The following is a 20,396-nucleotide window of genomic DNA, read 5'->3' on the forward strand; positions in this document are numbered from 1 at the left end:
TCAAACAATATTCCAACAAGTAGCTGAACCATCTCATTAATTTCCTAAATTGCAAACCAGTGACAAAATAAAGCAAGGCAGTGACTAAAACACATTTCCTAATTATTTGAATGGTCCCTCCAGCAAAAGACAAATGTTAATACTAATTTATTATATATGTAGAAAAACAAGATAAAGGTAAATTACAAATATGTTTCTCTAATGCAATTCTATTGCTCAGAAATGCTAAAGACTACCAAACTATCCCATAAGAAGTAAAATTCCTGTTCTAAATATGTATGTGTTATGAACTAAAATTGATTGTCAAGGGTCAATCCAGATAGAACTTTAGGAACTGGCAATCTACGTATTCAATTTCATTTTAGTTATTACAATAATGCAGTCACTCAGCCTCTGATTTTCAAATGAATAGGTGCTTGTGAGATTGTCTACAACTAAGCCTCCATTCAAGTGTTTCTAACTCCTAGAGAGAAGGCTTCTTAAAAAAAATATTAAAATAATCAACAAAATCTCATGTTTTCCTTGGTAGATCCTAAGATAAGTTCTGATGAACCAGCAACCAAGACTTCTTTAAGATTGATCAATGTTTAGCATGTTCTGAAGAATACTTGAGAAAATTTATTTCGCCTGAACTTCAGACAGACAAAAAAAATAATAATTGTCTGCATTACATACATGTTAGGTAGCAACCGGGAATTATTGGTCCCTGGCCAGCCTTCCTCACTAAACATGGCAAGTTCGCCCTGCTGATTCTTGTAGCTGATACTCAGTGCAATGCATCTAACTTTGTTATCTATGTTTCCTCATTTTCTACTTTAAAGAAAGTATATGATAAAATCATATTATTAATGCCATTCATTTTGGGATCTGATTCAAACTCTGGATCAACGTAAAAAAAAACCTGCATTTGTTATAGAGAATTGGTGTGAGGTCTACCAATTCAAGTAAGATGGTAACAGAGGATCAAATTGCAGAAACTAGTTTTCTTACAGGCATGTCAATCTTCTCGCCCGGAAGTAGACGCTGCTCTTCAAAACAGAAGCACTGAATTTTGTTGAAGTAAATAGCAGCCTGATACAATATCAAGTATACCCTAGATTAGAAAAAATGGCAAGGCACATCATCCGTACAGTAACTATTGAATTTAATGCTCCCCTTCTTCATATTGAGAAACTTATGCATGATGCAGATCACAGATATCTAACAACATACATATAACTGTAATGAGAAATTGTGGCCAATGGATTCAAAAGTTGAATAAATAAAGCATGTTCCCTGGAATCTAGTGGTGGTTACAGAGAATTATATAACATGTCCTGCACAGTCTGTTACACCTTTGCCATTGGTAAATCTCTTTCAGCTATATATCAGTATGATATCTTCCTACTTATAAGCATACTTAATAGAACTATCTAAAAGGAATATTAAGTTCACACAGAAATATTAAGAGAGTAAAAACAGCTGGGTGTGTGGAGATGATTGGGGTAGAAATGACTAGTGAAAATTCTAAAACAAGCATTCTGAAGCTCATTGTTGATTAATTGCATTGCTACTTTACTATTTTGATCCCTAGGAAGCCTCTGCATGTCTACAGTGTATGTACAAAAAACGTTTGCTACACATTCATGTTGCAATCCTACCAATGCCCATTCTAGGAATGACTGTAATACATTGATATACATATGTAGGAAATATAGGTACATCATGGCAATTTGCAATAAAGCAACCATTTCCCTTATAACACTTAATATCCCTCTATTTGTCAGTTTCAAGGAACTCTGCCAAACAGCTTTAAAATATACTTACAGTGTTGACATGGTCAATGTTAAGTGAAAAAAGTAACACAAGTTAGGACTTCACAAGTTGACCGCATGTGCTCAAAATAGTCTTAGTGCTTCATCGATAGCATGTTGGCTTGAAAGCCACCTTTGTACTGCACAATGACCAAGGGTACCATTTTGACTGGAGAACCACTTTTGTACTGCATGATGATCAAAGTGTCATATCCTCCTAGATCACTAGAGCATATCACTAATTTGGGAATCCAGCCAACTCCATCTTCAATTAGCCATAAACAATACTGCATTGGTACCCAAATGAATTCTATGGTTTAATTGATCCATTTTAAATTGAACTCGCACTCATTACTTTCTGCCATTCCTTGATGGATTTTGATTCATCCTACTACCATTTCTCACAGACTGCTAATGCATACAAAATTAGACCATCATTCATGTGAACGAAAGCTCATATATCAATAACCCACCACTCACTGAATTCTAAGTCTATTTAATGATGTCCCCATCCAAGGGATGGCTAGCTCATATAGCAATCATCCTTGCCACAATCCTTCTCGAGTCAGTGGACCGAAAATTCTGGAAGTGTGCTCTCCCCTTTTTGTGATTGCCCTAATTTTTGTTAATGCTATCATGAAAGAGCCATGCCCTTTGGTTATGAAAAGCTTAGTTACTAATGCATCTGGAAATAGGGAAGATGCGGGTGTGGATGAATTCTAATGCTCGGAGGTGTTAGGATGTGTCGTGGATGCTGCCAAGAATCTTGCTTCCCTCCTACGGATGCGCGCGGGATGCTTGGGAGAGCATCCGGAGAGAATCCGTTGAGCATCCAGGCACATCCCATGAGCATCCAGCCATTTTGAGGACCTAGTCACTTAAGTAACTTATTAAAATGTGTTTAATAGGTTTTTTTATTATATTTTTTCTCCTATTTGCCTCACAACCCTAAAACGGCCCTAAAAGAGGTCATTTATTGCCATTCATTCTCCTATTACTGTTATTTCAATTTGATTATGCAAATTGCTACAGAATGTTTTATTTTTGTATATTTCTTGTATTTCTTTGCATACGGAAATTATTGTGTGTGTGTGTGTGTGTATTTATGCATGGACACATCCAAAATCCCCCAAAAAAAAATCCACGCATCAGCACCCCGCACCCACATCAGCATCAGAACCAGCATCGGTAACTTAGATGAAAAGACCATTGTTACCCCATGTTTTTGAGACAAGGATGGCAAGGGATGGGTGGACAAGTTTCTAGGAGGGCAATTTTATATGCTAAGTTTGGGGACGGCAAGGGGATGGTTATATGAACAAAAAAATTACAAATATAGGGAATTTTGCATATATACATTACATTCATATGAAAGCATGGATAAAGCATGCCATTTAAACATCATAGAACATTAACAGACAACATGTTGGCATGGTTTTTCACCTTTTAAAAATTTTGCAAATTTGCAGTGAAAAATCCAATTATCTTTATGCAATAAGGGATTATACATCTTTCAATTTGTTTTTTGCCCTAAAAAAAATCTCTAATTTGTGTTACCCAAATGTTGGTTGTGCCCTAGGTTCCTAAAATTGGGTTTACATTGTTCACATTTTAAAGAACGCACGGGAATTTATAGAAAAAAAACTTTTAAATCTTTCCTTTTATAAGGTTTTTCCCACTTACCTTTTAATATTTCTGACATTGTTCTACCTTAGCCTAAGTCCTAGTTCGTTATTAACCCGTTGTTTTATTATAATCTTTTAAACTTGTGTGGGTTATATTTTATGTTTAAATAATAACCAAATCACAATACCTTAAGATCAAGGGTCGTCATTATGTCGCTATGGCAAGAAGAGCATGTTTTAACTCATGCAACATGGCGACAGAGTGACACCTGTCTACCGGACCCAGTTATGGTAAAGATTCAAAATAAATTCATCTCCATCGATCGGATGTGAGATCAGTGGATTTCATTATGTCGCTAGTAGAAGCTGAGTGATTTTTAGCTATAGCGACATAACGACAGGAAGACACATGGCGCAGTGGGCCCTTTTTCTCTTGCGGTTGGTGGGTTGTCAAGCTAGGTGAGATGTCCATTTTTTATTTTTTGCTTTGCGAAGTGGGCCACTTTGTTGACTTATCCTTATCCACCATTGATCATAAGACGAATCTAGGGCTATCGCTTTGTCGTTATGCAAAGTTGTGTGACTTTTAGCTATAGCAACATAATGACAGCTTGACATGTGGAAAACAGTAGAACCAACCCATACAAGGAGTTGTCAAAGGCTTCTGTCAATGCGAGGCTCCAACTGTCAAATGTTTATTCATTGCAGGAAAAACATGAAGAGAAAATATGTTTGGTCATAGCCGTCCGATCTTTCAAAGATCAGTGGATGTCGCTTTATTGCTAACAAAAGTTGCACAAAGAATACTCATAGCGAGGTAGCGACAAGGCAACATGTGTCCCAGTGGGCCCGTCATATTTTATAACATGATTTTTGTTTCTGCCGTCAGATTGTATTTTGATCAATGACTATCGCTATGTCGCTAGCCAAAGTTGCAAGGTTATTAATCATAGCAACATGGCAACAAATTGACACGTAGCATAGGGGGGCCATTTTTAAGTAAGTTTGAAGTGTTGTCCTTGATCTTCAAATGCATGAAAGATCAAATTGTTGCTATGTCACTAATGGAAACTACTCGACCTTTAACCATAGCTACATAACGACAAATCGACACGTATCTTATGACATGTAATAGTAACAAAAAAAGTGCCAACAAGGTAGCAAGAGATCTATGTGTCGAGATTCAATTGGTTTGACTGTCACATCAAAGGGTTTGAAGCCTAATCAACATGCGATTTGTTTCCTGATCATCAAATTTTTGCAAATCGATGACCCTATTTCAAATTTCAAAAAGAATGCCACTCTGTTATTTGCAACACATTTATGAGAGTATAAAGCTTCTCGTGTGAATTGATACAAAGATTATAACAGAGAAAATTGAAAGTTTTATTCAGCAAAAAGATTGTTGAGAATATAGAGCATGGTATCTGCAAAAAATTGTTACTATTGTTGTGCTGAGTCATGAGTTTTTTCTATCAATGATTTACTACGGCGATCAAACAAGAAGTGAAGAAGTCAAGAAGTATCTTTTCCACCTATAAGTAGAATTCTGGTATCCTTTGGTTGTTATTCATAATGCCTCCAAACAAGGGTTTTTCAAGGAAAATTGATTATGCTAGTAGAAATATTCATGACAATTTTCTGGAACAATTGAATGGATCCACCAATGATGCCGCACAAATAAAAAAGTTAATTCTCGTGAATCCTAGGTTGAAAGTTGCAGATGGTTTGTATGATAGGGGGAATTGGACCCGTGATGCGATGACCTCTAAGACTGGGCTACAATTGTTCAAAAAGTGGTTTTCTAAAAGAAAATTGTTTGCTCCTCATGGCAACATTTGGAATTTTGACCTAGGTAAGCTAGTAGTCCAAGGAGTTTCATGGACTCAAACCTCCTTGCTACTATATCCAAAAACTATGATCCAATAACCTAAATGGCAAGAGGAACCAATGGCGAATACCTGGTAAAGATCACTACTGAGGAAATCCAAAGAATTTTTGGAATGGATCCCACTTCAAAATATCATGAGGTTATTGCCTTTCAAGGTTTGGAGAAGGAATACTTATCCCACAAGGATCAAATTAGGCGAGGGGCTTTGAGAGGACATTTGGCCACAGTTGGAAATTTGATGTTTGTCAAAGCCTCAATCAACTAAGGAACCTTTTAAAAAGCAGTTCTTCAATTCCAAAGCTATAGATATATATACATGTCTTTATGTAGAGTTTTTGGTGAAAACAAGCAGGATTTTATGCAGATAAGATTCATGTATATGATGGTACAATTTCATCCTTTGGAGTTAATATTATCTTTGATTTTGCATCTTTTCTAACTAAAGAAATTCATGTGGGTTTGATAGGGATTGCTAAAGGGAAAATTGAGAAAACCTTTGGTTTCTACTCTTTGTTGATGCATATGTTTCTATTTAAAGGAGTTCAATATTTTGAGAAGGAAATGGTATTGACAAGAGAGCGTGATGGGGAGTCTCTACTAGTTCAATTATGGAGTGCAGACATGACTTGGGATGCAAAGGAGGCAAGTTTTATAAGATTTGATAGATATTTTGGATCTAGGTTGAGGAACCTTTTGTTGAAAGATAATCCTAGAATACCTAAGGTACTGTTGGATTTCATTAGGCCAATGGATTGCCCAAAAAATTTGAAAGTCTCCCATAATTGGGCAGACATTATACCATATCCAATGTCAACAATTTTTAGAGTGTATGGATTCCAAGGAAATCCACATGTGCTACCCTACCAAGTACCTCTTAAGGTATGATTAGCTGAAATTCTATGGCAAATAGGTGGCTTGGAAGAGACAGAGCTAACTGGTAGATCAAGGGGCTCCAGTTTCCTATCCTGCACTATGGCTCATCAATTTATAATTACAAAGGATGGTTGTTTATTTTTGTATAAAGTGTTAAACCCATATAAAATGGCAATCTCACATGCTAGGTTCAATGAAAGTGAGGGATTCTTTGAAGTTTTCAGAAAAAGGGCTAAAGCCAAGGCTCACCAAAATGAGTTCTATTTTCCAGAGGATATAATAAGGAATGGATTCTCCCTCCAAGAACAAGAAATAAAGAAAGAAAAATGGAGAGTTTATTCTAGGGTGTTGGAATTCATTAATTGTTTTGAAAAGGAGTATAGCCCATTAAAGGATGCCAAGACATCAGCTAACAAAGTAAAGAAGTTGATGATAACTTTTGCAGAAATTATGGAGACTATGAATGAGAAAAAGGCCCTCCTTATCAATGCTTATCCTGATAGAGCAAGAGAAGTGATGAAAAGATTATCTTTCACCCCTGCAGTAGGTTCAGGACAATTGATTATTCAGAAGAAACCTGGTTACATCATAGTCAAAACAATGGAGTAGATTGTTGCCAAGGGGAAGGAAAAGGTTGGGTCAACCAGTAGTCTTTTAGTAAAAAGACCTCAATTTGAAGAAAGGCCTCTAGAGCCAATGCCCAAGAGACAGAGAATGATTGAGAAAAAGTTGTCACAGGGGGAAGATTACACACCATCCCAATCTCCCCTACATATAGGAGAAGAATAGCTCACTGGAGAGAAAATTGAACAACTTGGACCTCAAGGGGGAGTGTTCATTACTACTGCTGAATTGGAAGAAGGAAATCCCCAAGAACCTCCTATGCCCAGCCTTGAATTAACTGTTGCCAATTTCAAAGGGAAAGAGCTAGATCCTGTAATGGAACAAGCTAGCCATGATTTCTTATCAGATGACAACTTTGTGAAATCAAGGGCCTTTTACCAGTTTGCCTGGAGGACAAATATTGAGAATTTTGAAGAAAGATGTAAAAGGAAAGCTAAGTAGCCAGAAAAAGAGGATTCAATCATATAGGATGAGAGAAAGGGTGAAATGATGCAAGAATTCAGTAGTTTTGACTCCTGAAGAAGGAAGAAGAATGATTAGATCCTCTAGAGTTCTACTGTTGCCAAATTGGGACATTGCAAATGCAATGGTGTTCAATATTGTTACCAAGAAATTGAGTACTGAGGAGAAAAAGAAAAGGGCACTCAGTGGTGCTAAATTTAGTGAATATCATGCTGCCTTAGTTATATGGACTCTAAAAAGAGGATCTAAAGCTAGCTACTCTCAAACTAATGACTCTGAATTAATGGGCAATTTGATTGTCAAGAGGGTAGAGGATACTCCAAATGAACAGGCAGCAGAGTTAAATGTTGAAACAGCTACTCTCACTTTAGCCACTGATAGGAAAGAGAAAAGGTATTTACTAGAGTTACAGGAAAAATATGAACAAGTCCTAGATGCCTATAATAAAGAAGTCCAGAGGAGGATTGAGTATGAAAATAAAATGGCAGGACATACAGGACAGTCTAGCAAGCTCAAGATTGCTTATCCTCCTCGTCCTCTAGTACCTCCCTTCAATACTATCCCAATTATAGATATTCCTGACACCCCACAAGAGCCCCAACTCTACACAACTAAGGAGCTAGAAAATGAAAAGGCAAAACTATATGTAATGCATGTAGAATTGTGCATGAAGCATGAAGACAGAATCAGAGATACAAGTTGTATCTAGTGGACAGAGTTGGTTGGCCTTCATTTTACTTAGAATTATCAAAATTAGTGGAGATACGGAATGAGTTAGTGAATAATGAGGCAGCTTTAAGGCCAATTTTGGATAAATGGATTAGCAAGGAAGAACTCATCACTGCTTTTTGCTGTCATATCATAGATTTTCTAATGAACGGGTTGAGAGAACTTTTGATCAACTTAATGACCTTTTGGAATTTGAGCACAAGAGAAATTTATTGCAAAGAATGATAAATAATTGTTTTTATTTAATATTTGGGCAAGAATTTTGATCTTTTTCCACGTGATTAAAACTATAGGCCAAATAAGGGAAAAAGAGGATTGGTCTAAAGAACTAAATGAATTAATGAGCATCAGGCTTAATACAGCTGTGAATGATGAAAAATATATTTGATTTGCCAGAACTACAGAGGAGACAGTGCAAGTACAATTTTTTTTTATTCTTTTAAACAAGATTTTCAAGAAGTAAGAAAGACTGGAAGAAGTGTATTAAGAAGGGAGTAGGAAATTTTTAATTTCAACTGACCTGATGACATATCGTTTGACAAGTGGGTAACTGATTACTCACCAGCAATACAGCTATTGCAAGAAACAGTTGAAGCAAAAAGTGTAGACAAAGCAATGGTTGCAAAAAAGGTGCAATTGGTTGATGTGTCAGTTCAACCAGAAGTAATAAATGAAGAACAACCAATTGCACCATGGATATGGCAGCCCAAACTGATGACATGGCAGGGGAACAACAAATTGTGATAAATATCTAGATCACAAAGCCTAACACATCAAGTGCAAACTAAGCAGTCACATGATTGGAAGAACAACAAAAGCAACAAAGCCAATCAACAGATACAAAGGATCAGCAAGCAACTGTTACAACAAAATTGGTCCCACCATGAAGAGATGAGCGATAAAGACATTCTGTTGAAAAGATACAAGGAAATGCCGAAGTTTTGTCTTTTTGTGATAGTGACATCTTTTGTCCTTTTGTAAATCTCTTTTGTTCTAAGGACAGTTGTCCTTTTTCCTCTATGCCCGTAGCTTGTTGCATCTCACAATCAATAAGTGAGTTTCCGGGGCTAGAGGATGGTCAAAATTTTGTGTATTTTTCAGAGTTATGCTATTTGCAGTTGGTACAGTCAGTTTTGGTGTCAATTTTTGTGGTGTATTCAATTGTAAATCAGAGAATACAAGTGAACATTGAATGACAGTTTGTCATATGTTGAGTTATTCATGAGTTATACCAATAAATATGTCAAGGAGGATTAATACAAAAGAAAGTTCTGCCATATCTATTTTTTCTCTAAATTTTGTCTCCATTTCTAGTTATGCTAGGATTAAATGAGCAAAGTTCATACAATTTAATGCAACTAGGATAGGTTGTATATCAATTTGTTGTTGCTTTTAATTCAAAGAATTAAGTAGATGCTTCAATAAATTGATGGATTTCTAGTCATATAAGAAGGATATTCATAGGAATGGGTTTTAGGATTAACTGCTGATAAAATTAATTGTAAGGCAATTAATTAGGTCAAAGTTTGTTGGATAGACTCTGTGTGATAGTGGATAAGGCATTGATCATCAGTTCAGATGCATATTGAAGAAATCATATGGTTGCGCAAAGCACAAATACAAATCAAATCAACTTTTGTTGGTCAGCACTTATTTGCAATAGTTCTCTGTGTGTTATAATTAGTTGTTGTCACCAAGAATTATTTGCATTGCTAAGAAGAATTGTGACCATTATCTTCTATTGGGGATATATATGAAGAAAGAATATCAATGAGTGAAGTGTGAAGGAAGCATCAAATATCTAGTCATTTTCATCCCTAAGGTGCACCCGCCTAGGCCTTGCAGAGCCTAAAGTGTAGAGAATCCCTGTGATTCTGTTGAAGTTGGTCCAAATCTGAAGAATTTTCAATTGAATATAGGAGGTAGCTAACCCTTCAAATGTTTTTATCTTCTGAACCCTGGTATTAGGTCTTTTGTTGCCTGGTAGTTTTTAAACACCAACAGAACACTTGAATAGTCAAACTCAACATGCAATATGCATTCATAACTTGGAATTCATTGTCAATATGCATGTAATAACAAACAAATTGAAATACACCCATGAACATAATTCGGAATTCAACGTCAATAGCAACAAGAGCAATAGCCCATCTTCCAAATTAAAGCACACTACTATCATTAAAGTCTGATATAAATTATCAGTGTACACATTATACGCATAGCATTAAAATTGCTTCAGAACAAGCTCACTCTAGCCCAAACTGATGACATGGGGGATCAACAAATTGTGATAAATATCTATATCACTGAGCCTAACACATCAAGTCCAAACCAAGCGGTCCCAAAGCTGGAAGAACAATAAAAGCAACAGAGGCAATCAATAGATGCAGAGGATCAGCAAGCAACTGTTACAACAAAATTGGTCCCACCATGAGGAGATGAGTGATAAAGACATTCTGTTGAAAAGATACAAGAAAATGCCGAAGTTGTCTTTTTGTGATAGTGACATCTTTTGTCCTTTGTAAATCTCTCTTGTTCTAAGGACAGTTGTCCTTTTCCCTATATGCTCGTAGCTTGTTGCATCTCACAATATATAAGTGAGTTTCCAAGGCTAGAGGATGGTCCGAATTTTGTGTATTTTTCATAGTTATGCTATTTGCAATTGGTCCAGTCAGTTTTGGTGTCAATTTTTGTGGAGTATTCAATTGTAAATCTGAGAATACAAGTGAACATTGAATGACAGTTTGTCATATGTTGAGTTATTCATGAGTTATACCAATAAATACGTGAAGGAGGATTAATACCAAAGAAAGTTCTGCCATATCTGTTTTTCTCTAAATTCTGTCTCCATTTTTGTGCACTAGTTATGCTAGGATTAAATGAGTAAGGTTCATACAATTTAATGCAACTAGGACAAGTTGTATATCAATTTGTTGTTTCTTTTAATTCAAGGAATTAAGTAAATGCTTAAATAAATTGATGGATTTCCAGTCATTAATGAAGGATATTCATAAGAATGGGTTTTAGGGTTAACTGCTGATAAAATTATTGTAAGGCAATTAATAGGTCAAAGTTTGCTGGGTAGACTCCGTGTGACAATGGATAAGGCATTGATCATCAATTCAGATGCATATTAAAGAAATCATATGGTTGCACAAAGCACAAATATAAATCAAATCAACTTTTATTTTTCTCTATGAAGAAACAAGTTGTTGATCAACACTTATTTGCAATAGTTCTCTATGTGTTATAGTTAGCTGTTGTCACCAAGAATTATTTGCAAAGCTAAGAAGAATCGTGACCATTATCTGCTAGAGGGGATAGATATGAAGAAAGAATATCAATGAGTGAAGTGTGAAGGAAGTATCAAATATCCAATCATTTTCATCCCTAAGGTGCACCCGCCTAGGCCCTGCAAAGCCTAAAGTATAGAGAATCCCTGTGATTCTATTGAAGTTGGTCCAGATTTGAAGAATTTTCAGTTGAATATAGGAGGTAGCTAACCCTTAGACTATTTTTATCTTCTAAACCCTAGTATTAGGTCTTTTGTTGCCTGGTAGTTTTCAAACACCAACACAACACTTGAATAGTCAAACTCAACATGCAATATGCATTCATAATTTGGAATTCATTGTCAATATGCATGCAATAACAAACAAATTGAATTACACCCATTAACTTAATTCGGAATTCAACGTCAATAGCAACAAGAACAATAGCCCACCTTCCAAATTAAAGCACACTACTATCGTTAAAGTCTGATATAAATTATTAGTGTACACATTATACACATAGCATTACAATTGCTTCAAAACTAAGTCATGGGGTTCACCGAATTTTCAGCTTGAAGTATGAAATTCAGCAAACTTATAAAAAGGTCATTGAATTCGCAAAGGTTCGGCTGAAGTTCATATGAATAAAAGAAGTCCAACATATTCAGAAAATAATATTTTTTAAAGGCTTTTTTAGGGTGTTCGGAGATTAAAAAAAAGTAATAACTAATAGTTGTTTGCTGTAATTATCAGTCATTTGACGCTAGGGAAGCCACAAAATAATTTAAGGTTTAGCACAAACTTCACGTTCATCCTGCAACTGCAAGTTTCAAGCTGCAATTGAGAGCTCTGGTTTTGCAATGTTGTTAGTCTACAATAGATGACGAATTTTGTGGCACATTGGTTAACAATCATCAATAACTTGTGTTTTTATTTTTTTATTGACATTTGAAGCTTTCATTTAATGTTTCAAGTTTTTGTTTAATGCTAAGTTTTATAATTTGAAGTTTTAGGTTTTCCATTTTGTTTTCCTGCATAATGATTTTTTAATTTATTTGGTAACATTAAACAGAACTTATTATTTTCAAAGTTTTAAATATATATATTTTAGTTTAAATATTAATATTTAGCATATTTTATTAATATTTTAATTTACGTGTAATCTTAAATGTAATAAATTAAGTAGTTTGTAAGTAGTTTGTATTTTTTATTATCTTTTTGTTTTGTAAAGTTAAAATAAAATACCAATATATTTTTATTTTATGTTTTAAATGATAAGGTTTAATTATTACTTTTTGCTTTATAAATTTATTAGTTTTTTATTATAAACCAGTTTTATCTTATTTATTTTAAATATGTGATATCTTTTATCATGATTTCAAAACTATGTTGTAATCTTAAACTATTTTGATTATTTATTGGATATACTTATATTTTTCAAAATATTATGAAAATTTATATAAGGGGAATTTAATGCTGAATTATTTTTCAAATTTATGGCCTTGTTGAACTTCATAGTTGTCGTACTCAAACCTGAACCTTTTGATCGAACTCAAACTCGAATTTGAACCTTGTGACTTAGCTTTGGAAGATAATGCACATTAGTGCATGTACACCAAATAACATTCGCATGAAATACTAACAAGAAAAAACATGGAAACTATGTTGGAGTTGACTATTGAAGGTTTGGCATTGACTACAAAAAGGGGTCTTACAAATAGTGGATCAAGCATATGTCTCCCAATGCTCTTCTCGCTCTAGACCACATTCACCAATGATCTAGATTGGTGTTACAACATTACACCCCTAAAACAACACCTCAAGTTCATTGTAAGTGGACTGATATTTATACAAATGGGTCTGCTATACAGTTCTGATCATGATATAGGTTTGTTATGGCAAGATGGCACCTTGATCCAACCTCCAATATTCACCAAATCTTCCACAAAGGACCCAAATCAACACAAAACCAACCCAATGCCGATGCATTGCTACAAAATAACATAAAGATGCATGTTCCAAGTCTGCAATGCATTTTTTACAGGTTCCCAAAACCTTTGCAAACAATCTGCTATATGATCTAAGCATGTAGCATGATTATAACAACATTTTTCATTTTACGATTCTTAATTTAATGTTGCCAAAAACTAATCAAGGGACCACAAATAGCAGGATTTAACTAGCTAACAATAATAAGCATAATAGGGCAAACTTGGAAGGAGGGGCCCATTATAATATCAAAAAAGAAAAGAGTTTTATAAAAGAAAACTGTGTTTCTTCAAGTGCAAATGCAGCCTCCAATATTCACCAAATCAACACAAAACCAACCCAGCAATAATGTATAGCCACAAAATGACATAAAGATGCATGTTCCAAGTCTGTAATGCACTTTTCATACTTTCCCAAAACCTTGCAAACAGCCTGCTATATGATTTTATGCATGTAGTACGACTGTAACAACATTCTTAACTTCACAATTCTTAATGTAATGTTGCCATATACTAATTGAAGTGATAGGAAAAACTTGGAAGGAGGGGCCCACTTTAATATCAAAAAAGAAAAGAGTTATAAAATAAAAATGTGTTTTTTCAAGTGCAAATGCAGCCAATCCTGTTGTTGACATTCAGGTGTCCCCAGTCGTCCCCTATACATACAATAGTTCCCGCCCACCCCTCCCAATTTTGGGCAACATCCTTGAGTTTTCAAGACATCCCCAGCCATTATTTGAAAATCAGGGATAGGGTAGGAACGTCACCTGGCCATCCAATCATCCTAGAAACATCCCCGCTATAGGAGTAGGGAATTTCAAGCCGAGGACACATCCTTGGGTAACACTAGAAAAGATAGAATTGTTTGACAATTATTGCCCCCTTTACTCCATATTTAATCTTCATCTATCTCCCACTTATCAAATCTGTCTTTACTACTTTTCAAATCTACACATATCCTATTTAAAATATGCATATCCTCTTTTTATTTTCTTCTTTCCTCCTCAAATCTTATTTTAAATCCCTCCTTATACTTCTACTCTCAATCTACTCTAGATCTCATCTACTCCTCTTTTCCCCCATTCCATTTTATCGTTCTTCTCCATTATATCTTCCCATGTGAGGGAATGATCACACATTTTCATCATATCTTCCCATATGAGGGAAAGATCACACATTTTCATCACATGTGCCTTTTGGCAGGAGTCGCGACCCTTCATAATCGTCCCTCTTTCAATCTTTCAAAGAATCACAACCCTTCATCCTCATAACTCTTTCAAAGAGTCACAACCTTCATAATTACAACCTTTTTGAAAAGACACAACCCTTCATAATTACAACCCTTTCGAGAAGTCACAACCCTTCACCTTTTGAAAGTCACTTCCTTAATTTCTCCCTTTTCCTTTCCCTTAAGATGACCTTAATTATTATACTCCACTCTTTCTTTCTTCCTCTTTCCCTTTATTCTCTCAAATGAAGTTCTCGTCTCCCTTCTAATGTTTTATACCCTCTCATTTGAAGGAGACAAAAAATTTCCATTCATGACTTCTGACCTTTTGTTTAGGTAATATTTAATTGTTTTTAATCAGTTTTTTTTAATTTTCAATTTAATTATTATTTTTTTAATTTATTATTTCACCCTATTTCAAGAAGACGATATGACAAAGTGACCGCTGTTCTCTGAGATTTGTTTGCTAAATTTTCTCATAGAACAAATGTGGTATTCAATCTGAGAAAAGGGGGTTTATGAGCCTTCTAGATGGGTGCTTTTTCGTCAAAAAGATGAAAAAACTTTGACCAAATGCTCACTAGCTGTGAAGAAATCAATATGCTCAGACAAAGAAACAAGAGAACGTGTACAATGAAGAAAAGGTTTCCTTGAAATTTTATGATTTCAGGGATTTCTCGAAAGTGGATTGTTAAGAGTTTTCACCTTGACTTGCTCATTATTTGATTAGCATGAAGAGGACATAATAATATAGGAGAATAAGGCCTAACTATGTAGGGACTCTTCTTTTAGATTAAGACCCTGTTAACTACTTCAGACAAGTGATTTGCAGACATGTCTTAATCTCAACAACTTTGATTGGGAGTTCTTTGTTGTTGGACTAGTTCCATAAATTAACCAGACTAGTTGATTGGTCAAACTTAGTGTTGCATTACAAGTTGGAGTCTTAATCGAAAACTCAAGTTGGAGCATTACAAGTTTACAACACCTTATTTAGTTTGTCTAGGTTAAATTTGTAGTGCACCTGCCAATTTAAAGGGCATGTGTTCTAAGTTTAAACATGGTGCATATAGGGTTTTTTTGTTTAAATTTCATTCCGGTGCAGTGTATTTCTTTTCATCTTTAAAAAGAAAACAGTTGTGAATCTGACAGATTGAATCTGTGTATCCACTAATCATATATTCAGTGCAAAGTGTTGTATTATGGTGAGAGATTACTATTTTGATAAGGTTATTGTTTTAAAGATACCTAGTTTTAGGACAAATTCTCTGATTGCAGAATCTGCTTTCCGTGCTCTAAATCTAGCATGGATGCCATCAGTAATCATAATTCCTGAGACAATCTAACAAGCTAGAAACAAACAGCATTCCAACATGCACCATTAACATATTAAGCTTCGGGTGGAGTTTTAAATTTAAAATTCAAAAATTTATAAAGAATCTTTTTAATGAATTAAAGCAACTCCATTCTGAAAAGCATTGATCAGCAAAGGTTTGAGCTGGGGCTAAAGTCTGTTAGAGAACAATCCCCAAAAATTTCACATGATAAATTGCATTTTGGATCAAACAAATCTGGACTAGGTTAGCTGGATCCAGGTCCGGGTTCACGCAGGTATGGATTTGCACCCGGGTTCGCTGCAGGTCCGGGCAAGGTCTGGAATTCGGACTGTGGGTCCACCCAGGTCTGCGGAGTCTGAAATCCAGACCCTACCTGGACAAGAGCGGACTCACGGTCCGAAAATCAGACCCTGCCTGGACCCGTCGCGAACTCGGGTGAACCTGGGCAGACCCATGGTGTACCCAAGAGGACCCACAATAGTAGGGTCCAATAAGTGAAATAAAACAACTTAAATGATTTTTTTTTTAATATTTTTTTTTATGCAACCCTGAAAGAAGCCTAATAAAAAATATTTCACTCATCTAATCTCTCATTTCCTCTCTCATTTGCTCATTTTGCAAGTTTTTAGAGAAGGTTGTAGAGATTGTTTGTGGAGTCTGAAATTCTTCCAATGATCAATGTTGAGTGTTCCAAGTAAGCATTTGATCCTTCCTTTTGCTTCTATGATAGTTTGTTTTTAAGTTTTTTATTGTTCTAAATTTTATCAAGTTTTTGTATAAGTTTTAAAATATATTTTTTAATTTTTGTTATAGATTTCAAGAATGAGTAGTCAGAGCTCAGTGGGTGGGGAGGGATCCCAAAAATTTAAAATTGATCAAAGTTCTCCTTTGCAGAAGTATACAACAAGAATTGAACAATGTGCTACGGGGTATATATGGAATTGCAATTTTTGCAAAACCCAATATAGAAGCTCCTATTACCGAGTTAAACATCATTTAATAGGCCCTGGGGATAAAGGGATCAGCATGTGTGAGGACTCGGAAGGAGATAAGAAGGGGTTGCCGGCTGCTCAAATAGCAGCCATGTTAAAAGAACAGCAAAATGCTGATAGGTTAGTGTAAAGGGGGAAACAAGAAAAATCAAAGCACAAACCACCAACACCACCATATCAAACAACCATTAGACATCGTCTCTTCTTGCCAATCCCTTCTAAGGATGAAAAAGTAGAAATACCCCAAACCACCACCCGCAAGAGAGGCTCACTAGATAGTGCATTTTTAAATTAATTGAGAGAAATTGCTGATGTAAAGGTTGGTCATTGCCTCTTTGTGAATGGTTTTCCATTCCCACCACATTGGAGAGAGATGGTGGAAGCAATAAATGAAGTACCTCATGGTTACCAAGGTCTTAAATAAGAAAAGGTGAGAACTGCCTTTTCGCATAGTGAGAGAAAGAATGTGGACACCCTCGTCAAACCAATAAGAGATTCATGGGCCCAAACGGGGATGAATCTTTGATGGATGGAAAGATTGCAAAAATTGTCCATTAATAAGTGTTCTTGTTGTCTCCCCCAAGGGGGCAATGTTTTTTAAGGAAGCAGATTGTGAAAGGGAGGGTAAAGGATGCAGATTTTATTGCTCGGGTTGTCATTGAATCCATAGAGTCCATGGGAGTTGACAATGTTGTCCAAGTAGTAATGGAGACAATGTTGTCCAAGTAGTAACGGACAATGCTAAAGTATGTAGGGCTGCAGGCGCTTTGGTAGAAGCACAATATGATCATATTTTTTGGACACCATGCACCGGCCACTCCTTAAACTTGGTGATAAAAGTAATTGGCACCCAAATTGAATGGGTGAAGAAAGTGTATAAAGATGAGATCCAAATGTTTGTGACAAACCACCATATGTCACAAGCAATTTTCAGAACTTTCTCCCACTTGGAATTATTAAAGGTAAATTTTAAACTTCATTTTAATTTATCATTTTGTATCATACTTTACATAATTGGATAAAATGTTTTTCTGTGTTGTTTACATTTTTGAAACATGTTATTAATTTACATTTGACATGATAATAGGTTGTTGAGGCTCGGTTTGCTTACACACAATTGTCCTTAGACAACTTGTGAGGGTGAAAGATGCATTGTCCCAGATGATTATTAGCAACCAATGGAGTGTATGGACTCCATGCTTGAGAGAGTGAAAATGGGAAATTTAAATTTTTATACAATACTTTATCCTTGTTTATTGAGAGATTTTTAATTTTAATTTTAATTAACACTATATCAAGATAACTTATATGAACATCATTGACATCCCAAGTCATTCATAGGAGAGAGCAAGATTCTGGGGACACCTTGTACAAAAAGGTGGAGTCAATTGTTCTTCATCGCTAGAACAAGATGACTACACCTTTACACCACCTGCCATATGCACTTTATCCCAGGTATTATAGCGGTGAGATGCTAGTCCTGGTAGAATGCCACCATACAAAGATCCTGAAGTTGCTTGTGGGTATAAGAAGGCATTGAGCAAGCCCTTTAGCGATCCTAAGGGCATCGAATGTTAGGAGAAAATTTGCAAAGTTTGTCTCAAGGAAATATGCAAACCCTGATACAATCAATGACCAAAGTCGAATGGATGCCATTGGATGGTGGTAATTACATGGGCAAAACTCTATGTACCTCCACCCTCTTGCCATCAAGATCCTATCACAAGTAAGTTTTTCAACTTTTATTTTTCATTTTCTATGGCCACTTAGCTTGTAGAGTTAGCACTCTTAAATTCTGATTGTATTACAATTTCTAATTTTTTTAAATTTTGTTGGTTGTCTCTCTAGGTTGCGAGCTCTTTTGCTACTAAGTAGAATTTGAGTACATACTTATTTATCCACTGAAAGAAGCATAACCGGTTGAGTTCCAAGAAAGCACATGACTTGGTAAATATTCACAACAACTAGCGCCTCCTGTCACGCAAGGATCCAAAATACAAAAAGAGGCAAGAGAAGTTATAGGATGTACTACCCAATAATGTTGACTAGGATATGACCATCCATGATCTAGCTAGAATTTCCTTGCTAGATGTTGAGGAGGATATAGCAGCATTTGGGGCTAGTGTAACTGGTTTGGGTTCCAATGATGAGGATCCAAATATAGTTGCAATTGAGTATGAAGCCATTGATCCCTCATTCTTTGAAGACCCATTCGACCCTTGAAGGGGCATTTGATACTATGATCATTGATAAACTATTGAAAACTTGTCATTTATCATTATGGTTCAAACTTTATTATTTGATGAACTAGTCTATGTTTTGAAATTTCACTTTGCAATTTAGTAATTCAATATATGATCTTCTTTACAACAATGAACATAGATCAATGAGTGAGTATTTAATGTTTATCTTTGACATTTGGCACTGATCAATGATAAAGCAACATTTATTCATACTATCAAATGACATAGTTTTGCAATTATGCATGTTTCTCTTATTTTTGTATCTATAATGCCTACACACACACACACAAACCCTCCCACAATCCCAAATGTGAAAATAAAAATTGCCCGAACCCACGAACCCAAACTCAAACCTGAATCCATTCCCGAACCCAAATCGACAACTTAGATTCTAGAAGAATTAGCTGGTGTCCAATGGTACTTTCATGGAAAATATTGACCATAAACAAGTGAGAATTTTATCTAGTAGTATTTTTTAAGTCAAATCTTTCCAACTGGTAATTGGAGCTGCCATAAACAATCCCGTAGGAACACCAAAAGCAAATAGAGATATTTAGGGCCCAATGATATGCAGCAATTTCATTTTTGTCTTTAGTTTCATCAAATGGCATTGCAGCAAACAAAATTATAAATGATACCAAATGCTTAATGAGCTACATCACTACAATAGAAAAAAGTTCTACATGACAAATATATTACAGAAGTAATTGGAAAAATATTTGTTGGTTATTAACAGTGATCAAGAGATCAATTTATACAAGAGATTGAACAATGTTTCCTTAAGAAACAATCGTAAAAAAATAGAAACATTCTATTCTAGAAATAGAAAACTAAATATTAGAAACATTCTAATATTTACAGAAGATTACAATAGATAACCATTAGATACTAAACAAAGATAATAGAAACTATCTATTATCATAATACCCTCCCTTAATGGTTAATCTATCCAGAGCACAAAGCTGTCAAAAATCGTAAAAGGCAAATTTTGTCTGTTCAAGGGGCTCAGCACTGTTTGTTGTGGGTTGCAAACCAAATTGCTCAGATAGGGCAGCTAAGCGCTTTTGACATTCAAACTTCATGTGACCAAACTTGTGGCAATAGTTGCATTGAATGTTCTTTTTCCCAGAGCCTTCTGAATCTGGAGTAGAGGATGTCTACTAAGAAGACTGCTAATAGTACTTTGGATAACACTCCAAAACTTTGCAGATGAGCATAATGCTCCAAAACAAAATGCAAAAAGTCATTATTTTTAGGGGAAAATCAAAAGAACCAAACACGATTTTTGGGGTGAGAAATCAATTAAAACCCAACATGATTTTCGAGGTAAAAAATCAAT

At 35.4% G+C, this 20,396-nt stretch overlaps 1 protein-coding gene across 3 annotated transcripts in view; it reads right to left on the reverse strand.

The window, feature by feature from the left end:
* Positions 1-322: 322 nt before the first annotated feature.
* LOC149578141 (cytochrome c oxidase assembly protein CtaG / Cox11 family) overlaps positions 323-20,396 on the reverse strand; it is a 119,014-nt gene continuing 98,940 nt past the window's right edge. For all 3 annotated transcript variants that reach the window (XM_089827664.1, XM_089827669.1, XM_089827672.1), the window contains 2 exons: positions 991-1,071; positions 323-901 (listed from right to left, as the gene is read on the reverse strand). In XM_089827664.1, coding sequence (XP_089683790.1) covers positions 794-901; positions 991-1,071 — 189 coding nt within the window. In that variant the 3' untranslated portion in view covers positions 323-793. The remainder of the gene's footprint in view (positions 902-990; positions 1,072-20,396) is intronic.

Source organism: Cupressus sempervirens, chromosome 1 (genome assembly GCF_028749045.1).
Source record: "Cupressus sempervirens isolate cs-2001-9-10 chromosome 1, ASM2874904v1, whole genome shotgun sequence".
NCBI classification, from domain to species: Eukaryota; Viridiplantae; Streptophyta; class Pinopsida; order Cupressales; family Cupressaceae; genus Cupressus; species Cupressus sempervirens.